This window comes from Frankliniella occidentalis, unplaced genomic scaffold (genome assembly GCF_000697945.3).
Source record: "Frankliniella occidentalis isolate FOCC.00 unplaced genomic scaffold, Focc_3.1 Scaffold153, whole genome shotgun sequence".
Taxonomy (NCBI): domain Eukaryota; kingdom Metazoa; phylum Arthropoda; class Insecta; order Thysanoptera; family Thripidae; genus Frankliniella; species Frankliniella occidentalis.
Window position 1 is genome coordinate 70,854 of NW_026267280.1, and position 10,170 is coordinate 81,023.

The 10,170-nt window shown below is 46.2% G+C and overlaps 3 protein-coding genes across 3 annotated transcripts in view; 2 read left to right on the forward strand and 1 right to left on the reverse strand.

Annotated features, from left to right (window-relative positions):
* LOC113206241 (uncharacterized) overlaps window positions 1–1,720 on the forward strand; it is a 4,080-nt gene extending 2,360 nt beyond the window's left edge. The window contains exon 5 of the mRNA XM_052271196.1: window positions 1,051–1,720. Within this exon, the coding sequence (XP_052127156.1) occupies window positions 1,051–1,647 (597 nt within the window). The 3' untranslated portion in view covers window positions 1,648–1,720. The remainder of the gene's footprint in view (window positions 1–1,050) is intronic.
* LOC113206228 (EF-hand domain-containing family member C2-like) overlaps window positions 1–10,170 on the reverse strand; it is a 49,402-nt gene that overhangs the window by 15,143 nt on the left and 24,089 nt on the right. The gene's annotated exons all lie outside the window — the stretch shown is intronic.
* LOC113206195 (uncharacterized) lies at window positions 6,673–7,822 on the forward strand. Its single transcript, XM_026422160.2, has 3 exons — window positions 6,673–6,799; window positions 6,901–7,170; window positions 7,256–7,822. Exons 1-3 carry the CDS (start codon window positions 6,761–6,763, stop codon window positions 7,820–7,822), a joined length of 876 nt encoding a protein of 291 aa, XP_026277945.2. The 5' UTR covers window positions 6,673–6,760.

Consider the following 10,170-nt stretch of genomic DNA (forward strand, 5'->3'; position numbering starts at 1 on the left):
GTTTTCGCCCTAAAAACAGCCCCTCTACCTCTCTGTCCACATAATTGTGACCTTTTCGGGAAATCCCCCCCCCCCTTTTCGACACCGGACGTACTTTATGGATGGTCCCTATATCTAGCAGCTTCCCTTATTTCAGCGAAATTTATAACAGCAGTGCGTTTGTGCGCACAAAAGGTCAGAACTTCACAGAAAATTCAATGTGAAAAAAGTGGCAGAATTTTTCGTGATTTAAGGGGAATTCACAATGCTTCCTCATTATCGAAAGCTAATTATTTTCAGAAGTGACTACGGTCAACTATTTCAAATTCAGGAAGGAAAAGTTGATATTTTACAGTTGTTCCGTATTGAGCAAAGTGTTGCAAAACCACAGCATATTTTAAGCAGTTTCGTCATTTTGCTATACCAAGCAGCAAACGTTTGCTTGTTTTGCCATCTCTGCCATCTTGAGAAGTTTTCTAAATGAAGGTGCTTAAATATCTTTTAAAAGACCCAGTGTGTCTGTCTTCGCCTCACTCATTGGGGTGCGCGGGGGTGCCACTGCCACTATCTCTATCTATCATTCTTTTTAGTTGAAGAGATCGTCGTGTGTGTGGCCCATACAGGCGCAGTTTTTGGCGAACCCTGGACCCGGTTCTACGCACAGAAATATTAGATCTCGATGTTTGTCTAGGGCGACTTAGGTGCTATCCCAATAGAAAACATTAGTATGCGTACACACACCACCCAGAAAATCATATTTTCAAAAGTCGTCTTGAATCGAGAAATCAAGGCTCTTTTGTCCTAACACGAACTACGGATTTGTTTTCCCCCTTCAATTAAGTCATTCGTGTTTCAATGTCATTTACCCTTTCCAACGAAACCCTTTCCAACGAAACTCTATTGCAGTGAGAAACCAAAGTATTTTTACAGGGATACGATCTTTTGGTTGAATTCTTTTAGTAACTCTTAGATTGGCTTGCTTGGGGCTGCTGTGGCATGATCGGGTCGCAAAACACTTTTATCATGGGGTTGTTCAGCTACGTTCGGTATTGATGCGCGCTCTGACCCCAGGACAACGAGTGCCACGCCGTGCCATCGTCTGAAGAGACGTCCGACTCATTCTTATGCTCGGCCGACGGGTACTTCCCGGACGTGTCTTCGTGCACGCGGTACTTCATCTGCGCGGGCAGCAAGGCGTACGTGCGCGACTGCAGCGCCTACCCCAACGCCACGTACGACCCCAACAGCGCCCAGTGCGTGGTCGGCCGGCCCTGCTACACGCTGGACTGCAGTGACCCGCGGCCTTACCAGCTGTACGCGCCCGCGCCCTGGCTGTTCGTCGTCTGCAGGGATGACGACGCGGCCGATGCCTTGGTGCTGGCTTGCGGCCCGGACCAGGTCTACAATGGCACCGACTGCGCCAGAGCCTGCTTACGGCCAGGTCGCTTCGCCGACACCACCGGCGTCTCCAAGTACTTTGAGTGCGTGGAACTGGGCGACGGCACCTACAGCGATCCCACGCCCAAGGCGTGTCCCAGAGGCCTCGTGTTCAGCGGGGAGGGACTCACGGGCCGCTGCGTGGAGGAAGAGGGGCACGAGACGACAACTCGAGCCATATCAACAACAGCAGCAGGAACAACCGAGACTACTGCTCGGACTACAGTATAAACACATTGATAAAGGTGATGCGGTCGCGCAGTGTGGACCAACATGAAATAAAACTCAATGGAACCCTGAACAATTTATTGCATGTACCGAGAAACCTACATTGACCTAACTTTAATGTTATATTCACATATTAAGCTTGGTATATGTGAGGTTTGCGAGAGCGAAAAGCGTAAGCAAGCGTAAAGCGCTGCCGCTGGCGTAAAAACAAGTGGAGTGGGGGTGCGCGCCCTAACACACTAAACCCTTGTGCCACCTTATGCATTGTGTTGTGGATAACACATGCAGTATAGCATGCAGCCACAGTTATGCACAACTTTTCATGCATAAGTATGCACAAGAACTATATCCAATATGCACAAAATTGTGCAGTCATGTGGAATTTAAATGTACGTTATTTGTGCATAACTATGGCTGCATCTGCATGCAATACTGCATGGTGTATCCACAAAACAGTGCATAAGGGTTTATTTTGAACGATTTTGAACCTTAAATTGGCACATAGTTTGTATGATACTTTACCTTATATAAATGTACAGACACTTACTTTTGCAGTTTAAACTGTCATCTGCTATACAGTTAGATTTTCAGAGTGGCTTAAAAGACAGAATACACATACATCCTTCTTGTTTTCTAATTTTACTAATAAATGTAATATTTTTCAATACATTTTGACCTAGCAATGTACTTTGAATTGCAGTACAGGACCTTGCCATTCTACACCAAAATATATACCTTGAATAAAGGAAATTTCGTTTTAAAAGACAGATTTTGGCTTGTTTTAACGTAGTCTCATAGTTTTCAAGACCAAAACGTTCGTTGATTTCAAAAACGTTAACAATATTTGCTAACGGCCGTTCGCCCGCTAAACGAACCAGTTGTTAGGGAAATTTAGTTCTAAGGTGTTATGGACAAAGCACCCCTTAATTTCTTGTTGAGTTTTTTTTTTTTTTTTTTGCGTGGTCTCTTTGTGCATTATCGTCCCCAAGTTTTAAAACTGTATACTATTTTCCCGAGGGCGGCAAGCGCGGGCGGAGCGGACTACTCAAAGTAAGGTGTTGATTGTCAGGCTGTTACCTAGACGCGGCTCAAAATGCAACAGGTGGTGTTGAACCAAGACGCTGCCCCCCTCCCCACCGGTCTGAAAGAAACGGGTCTGTTTAAAAAGATTTGTTCTTATAAATTCAACGTCATTTTCCTTTTATTTTATGAAACGCCAGAAACAGGTCTCTGATAGGAAAGGGGCGTGCGGCACGCCAAAACAGGCTCCGTACCTATAATACAAAGTACGACATTAAAATTAGCAGTGCACACTTACACTGATAAACTAAGTGTTCAACTGCTCAACACTTGTAAGTGTTGAACTGCAAGTTAAATAGTTGCAAGTGTGCAACTCGGTAGGAGTGCACTTGCAAGTGTGCAACTCCTCGGTTGAGTACTTCCTGCACAGCGAGCCTTCAATCTAAGGAGGTGTTCATCCGAGGAGTTGCACACTTGCAAATGCACACCTACAGAGTGAAACACTTGCAAGTGTACGACTGTGGGTTGCACACTTGCAAGTATTTAACTTGCAGTTGCACACTTACAAGTTTTGAGCAGTTGAATACTTAGTTTATCAGTGTAGTTCCTTTATAAAGAGTGGTCTTCATATTACGAAGAATCGGGTTCACAACGTACAAAGGATCTGGAACCACCATATTACAACGGATTTTCTTCTTTTTAGAGCACTAGTTAGTGAATAGACGCGTGATCTTTGTATTACAAAGCTGATCCTTTCGTAATACAAAGATTTGTTTAGATCAAACATTCCAATTCCCCCGTACGTTACGAAGAGCAATTTTTTATAAGATACTTACAGTGTAGTCTTTAAAGACAGATACTACCAGATACATTTATCCGTACCCACAATATCAATTAAACGGGCTCTTATGGGAAAGAGGATATGGAAACAAGGAACGTAGTGACTGTTATCTAAGCGAAGTAGATGTATGCCCGACTACGCCCGCCCGCGTAACAGGGTTCGCGATTTCTCAAGAAACACAGTTACGCTGCGACGCGCCTGGCGCACATCTATTCCAAGGCCTGCGGTGCTCACACCGAAGTCGGTCAAAAGGCACGATCAGAGATGCTTTCGGGCCTCAATAGACATTGTAAGATTTCAGCAGAATGCCACGCGCGCCTACCCGGGCGGAAGAATGTTAACTTTTAAGTACATCGCAGTACTCCACTTTTATTTTACGTTGTACTCGATTTAATGTGAACATTTTTTTCAAGTCATAGTTTAATCATTGTTTAGGAAAAGTCCACCTCTAAAGTTTACATTTTTTTCACAAATTGTAAAGAAATGTGAAATAAATGTTTAGTTTAAGTGGACAAATGTATACTAAAAGTGTACTAAAAGTACCACTTTTTTCGGCAAAGTACACTTTTTAGGGTACTTTCCGGAAGTTTTCATACACTTGTAGTACAAAGTTCGAAATACTCTAGAATACATATCTAATTATGTTTCAGTTCACAAAAAAGGATGCACTTGACTACACTTATTTGAGCCCCCCCCCCCCCCAAAAAAAAAGTTTCATTTTCTTTTCGGCTTTCTCTTTCCTCCCTCTCTCTTCACATCTTTTCTGGTGAATTTTCGTTGATTTCTGACCCGGCTGCCGGCGGGAGTTGAACCTGGGACCTCGGACCTGTGAACAGACGCATTAGACCACTCGGCTAAACTGCCGATGTGGCTGAATGGCGTCAGCTACCCGGTCACATACCAGAGGCCCCTGGAGAGGTGGAGTCAACTAACTAGTGTACATTAAGTGTACTTTTAGCATACTTTTGATAAACCTTGGTTTTCCCAACTATCAAGGCATTTAACGGCAACCTTTTTTTGGAGCTTTTATTCGCCAAGCGTGGTCGTAAATGACGATAAGGTTAAAGAGAATTTGAGATGTAAGAAAACGATAACTTTCACTTATGCAAGTAACAAAGTCCAAACTGTACACGGAAAAAAAGAATTTGCTCTCACAACTAACGATTTAGTTAACATGGACATAACAAACAATTTTAGTTGCAGGAGCAAAGAATTTGCTCTGGGAACCAAAATTCTGCTGTCACAACTAACGCGTCGCTATGGTAAGAAATGCGTTTGTTGTAAGAAAAAATCCTCGTTTAGTAACCAGAACAGTTGCATTTGTTACCATAGCCGACCATAGCGACGCGTTAGTTGTGGCAGCAGAATTTTGGTTCCCATAGCAATTTCTTTGTTCCTGCAACTAAAAATTATTTGTTATGTCTATGTTAACAAAATCGTTAGTTGTGGGAGCAAATCCTTTTTTTCCGTGTACTGTGATGTTTGCCGTTAAAATACATACAAAGTGGATTGAAAGTAGTATTGAAATGTACTGTGAAGTGCACAGTTCTGTCAACTTTTAAAAGTACTCATAGGTAACTAATTGTAAGCACTGTTGTGTACAATATTTGCACTTAAAATATCAGCTCGTAGGTGAATATCAAAGTACACTAAAAGTCCACGGAAACTACTCTAAAAAGTTGTCCTTTCTGTGTACTAGCGAGTTAAGTTGGCCATCTACTTAAACTTTTCACTCCTTATATTTTCGAAGTACACTTTGGAGGTATACGTTGACATATGTACTTCAAAGTACACTTAAAGTTAAGATCCTTCCGCCCGGGTAAAGTGACGCAATCAATTGAAGCTTTAACTTTATGTCTTAAGCGAAATTCGGTTCCTATTTCAATTTCCGAGCAATATGGGAATATAGGACAGCAAACATGTCAGTTGCGAGCCGCTCAACTAACAGCTTTGTTTTCGGAACTTTATCTAATCAGCTGAGAAAACTAATGGAAATCGTAGGTAGAACGAAATTGATAACTATGACAACAAACCACACCCTTAGATGTAGCCAAATTTTTGTTAGCTGTGGGAACTGACATGTTAAGCTTGGGCGCTCATCCAAGCCCTTGCAAATGAAAATGTGAAAATTTCACTTCTGGGCTGGTGGACGGTTCTATGTAGCACACTGTACTTCATTCCGGTGCATCTTGTCCCTTTTCGGTCTGAAACAGGCGGAACAGGACACAGAATGGCGCTGGGTGGGTGTTGACCGGTGTTGACCGTTGAATCCCGGACCTCAACTCCGCAGACGAGCTCGGAACCACTGAGCCACTGCATCACGCTCTGACAGTATCCCACCTCACACGCTGGAATATGCAAGGAGTGGGGGGAATCGTCTCAAAACATACTGTCAGCCAACACAGCTAACAGTCAGCTCTCACAATAAACATTGTTACTTGTCCCTCAACGAACAGTGTTGTGATAACTACCTGATAACACTGGCGTTCTGCAAACAAAATCCCTTCATTTATGACAAGGATTGGCATACGTTAGCATAATGCCTAGCAATATGTTTGTAGTTAACAGAACACAAAATCCTAACTCCAGCAAATAATTACTGGCTAAAACCCTACCGTTTGGTGTAATGCACTGCACTTGTCTGTATATATTCCAGTTTCTTCTAGCGAAATCGCTTCTAACTTACACAGTACCGAGCACAATACTCGTTTGTTTGGAGGGAGGGACGTAAAGAACGAGTAAAAATTGAAAAGAATGATGTTGTTCTTCTTTTTTACCTTGTATGATAACCAAGTTCGCTGCAGAAATAATTTGTCATATATGTGAAAGAACAAAAAGTCATTATGCATACCATATACATATGATTATGCATAATTATGTGGAAAGAAAATGCATACGGGTTTAGTCCGGTCTCGGATTTTTTCATTCATCGGTCCTAATCGCTGGTCGAAGAGACTCATCGGATTGGTAATATTTACTATTTTGGTAAACTGGTACACACATTTCCTTAGAGTTGGTAACATCTTAGGCTACGTGTTTGATTACAACAGAAGACCTTGAAGTAATCCGGTACCCTTGGCGTTACTAAGGAGGAAAATGTGCATTCGGCGGCATACTGCCAAATAAGATTCCTGGTAAACACAAGAAACATCACTGGCGGAGCAAAAGGCAGGCGTGAGAGATAAGGACTGCGGGTATAAAGGCTTAGGACACCGAACGAACGGAGAACACTCAGTACCACAGACAAGACCAGCCATGGCCCGCAACTACCACAGAAGACTCGCCCTGGCAGTGGTGAGTACTAGGGACACTACGACGCGGGTGCAACGACGCCTTTAAGCAGCCTTTTGGTTGAACCCCACTCACTTGCGCTCATACCCTGCCCCTTTGTGCAGGCCCTGATGAGCGCGCTGCTCGCTGTGCAGGCATTTGACCTGCAGAGATCCCTGCTGCCCCCTGAGCTGGCTGGCCTTAGCGCCGCAGAGCTGTTGGCGGCTGTCACAGCAGACCCGGATTGCACCTTCGCTAACCCCACAGATGCCACCGTAAGAAAGGAAACTGCCTGTGCTGGCTGCACCGTCGTCAAGACTTGCGTTTATGCAGGTTCTATCGGATGGATCGCGGGGAAAAATAGCAGCTGCTCGGGTGGAACGCCGTGGTGTAACGTAAGTGTTGTCACCACGTGACCTGACCCTACGCGCCTGACCCAGCCCTAACACCGCCGGCTCTCGCTCTCTCTCACACACGTAGGATGGCGCCTGTTCCGCCACGCCCAGCCCAACCCTAAACTGCAACTCAGCAAAAGCGGACGACACCTTCCAGTGCCCGTCAAATGGTTACTGGCCCAACCTGGCGTCCTGCAACAAGTACTGGATGTGCACGTCCGCCGGAGCCTTTGCTGGTGACTGCTCCGGCTACAACAACGCCGTGTATGACCCGCTCACCACTCTGTGCGTGCCGAAGAGCCAGGTCACCTGCAGTACGATCAGCTGCAAGAATGCCCCCGCCTACCAGGTGGTCCCGTCGGCGCCCTGGCTGTACGCCGTGTGCACGAGCGATAACTTGGCCGACGCCGTGGTGCTGAAGTGCGAGAACCAAAACCAGCGGTACAACGGCACGAACTGCGTCAACGCCTGCAACCAGGCCGGCCGCTTCCCGCTGTGGGCTCCAGACAGCGCGGCTGGCGCAGCTGGCGCTGACACAGGATCATACTTTGAGTGTGTGGCGAACGGAAACGAGCTCATCGGACCCACTGTTGGCAAATGCCCTGGCAAGGGTACCTTCGATAGCGCCACATCACGGTGCACGTTCACGTAAGAGCTGATAATTTCCTGTTCTTCACCATCTCGATTCAATAAAACTACTAAGAAAAAGTATTGTATTGTTACTTTGAAATATGATTCAAAAATCCTTTTTAAGAACGTGTTACACTGTTAGAAAAAGCTGCAGTGGATTCATGCAGGACGGCCAATAAATTTTTGCCCGGGTTGACCCTTTGACCATATTTAATTTTACGGTCGGATCGTATCAATTTTGACGGTTGGACCGTATTTAGTTTTACGGTCTGGTCTATTACATTGTGCCACCCTCGTCGAGCCTCTTCCACCGGGATTTCCACCTCTCCCTTACGTTGGATCTTCAGCTCGTCCTACATCATCGCCCGACACATTCTCCTGTATGATACGCGCGTCGACGCTCGTCCAGCGTCCTGCATACGGAGTGAAGGACTCTGGCTCCCCTCCACGTCCCTGGGGTGCGGCGGGTCCGCGGGGCGGGGGTGTCGGCTGCTGTGGGAACCTCGCTACATCCACTCCCCCACGCGGCTTTGGCGCACGCTCCCCGCCCCTCCGCGGCAAATCTGTGCGCCGTAACACGCATTCACCCGTCCTTCTCCTACTCAATAGTCTAAAAATGATAACACCTATTCGCGAAGCGGGAAAACATAAGACTTCGATACCCCATCTGTAAAACCGCACACCGCCTCCGCGGCTGGAAGAAAACTCTCAGCTCTCTCCCGCCTGCGGATAACCACAAACCTAGCTTGGCGCCCCGGACAACCGCATAAGTCGCTTTTTCACCGAAAATGTAATATGGGTACCATTCGAAAGGGAATTTCCCCGTCTTATTGACTTACTGAAAGCATTTGGTTCGTGTGGGCGAGGCCAATGGCGAGGCAAAGTCGAGTTGCCGTGCTGGCTATAGTAACAGTAACACACACTATAAACACTGCCTTAACATTGAAATATGCATCTGGTTTTCAGAACTGCAGCTTTTAGCCGTGTCGGCGGCATCTCTCGAAGAGGCGCTATTGTCACTATTCCTGCAAAGTTGCAGAAGCCCGATAAACGCGTTCTTCCAACAAAACTTTACAAATAACAGACGAAACAAACAGGAGCAAAGCAGCAAAGCTCCCTGCCGCGCCACCCTGCTGATCCTGCAGGCCGCGCTGAAGTGGGTGGATCTCTACGCGCCGAGGGACGGGCAGGCGGGTGGGCAGGACCCGGGGGAGCGAGGAGCAGAACATCCCTGTGAGAGTTATCAAATCTATAAGCCACGCGCCGCAGAGCACAGGCCTCCACACGGCCGCGCCGCCCAGCGCGCCGTGATGGCTCCATGATGGGCTCCACTTGATTAAAAATTGAGGCGGTTCCTTTCCGCCTTGTTGTTGTTGGGTGGAGCGACCCTCCGCCCGCCGCTGCGAATGCAGTGTGGCGGGGCGAGGTGGCGCAGGACGTGGTGGCGTTCCTTAACGCTACAGCCTTGCCGTACAGTGCATTTTGGAAGGTTCCAGCTTGAAGAGGGGTTCTATCTCAATATAAATTGTTTGCACCGATAAATAACCAATGGGCGCAACTGTTTTAAAACACTGTTATAACACTTTGCAATAAGTGTTCAACTGTGAGGTGAATACGTTGAATAAGCATTCAACTTCGAAGTAGTACACATGCAAGTGTCAACCGAGTTCAAATCTGTAGCTGTGCGCTGTGCAGTTGTAAGTGTGCAGCTCCTCTGTTAAACTCCTCCTTAGCTTGGACTCTTATTTTGGGCCGTGTTAAACCGTTAAACCGATGGGTTACTTACAAGAAGTGCCCCAGTATCATGTTGAGGATTTGCAAGTATACTACCACGCAGTTGAACACCTGCAAGATTTTAACATACAGTTGCTCACTTTACAAGTGTTAAGCAGTTGCATATATACAGACTTGGTTTACCAGTGTTGCTGTTCGGGCTGGAAGTGGAAACTAGGCATTGATAGCACAGACAAGCGCGAATAAGGGGATCTGGACATTACGAAAAGGAAATTAACACTACAGTGCAAACCCAACAGTCAGTTCGCAAGCAGAAGGAAGGGCGTAGCTGCAAGCACGCACGTGGGAGTATCTGCTTATGGAATCGTCTGCAAGCAACAGTATACTAGCCCTGTCGAATGTTCCTAGCAGTGTGCACAGCGCGCACATATTTACGGTCGTGATCTGACAAGATGCCCCGGTAATTTTAATGAAAGGAAAAAGTCGACATAAGAAATTAGCCTATTTTAAATCGGGTTACAAAATATAAAACAAGTGTGTAACTGCTAGTCTCGCTGCTGACAAGAGTCGACATGGCAAGCACAAATTTGCTCGTGCGTGCTAAGTCCATTGGCGATTGAGTAGAATGAATCAACG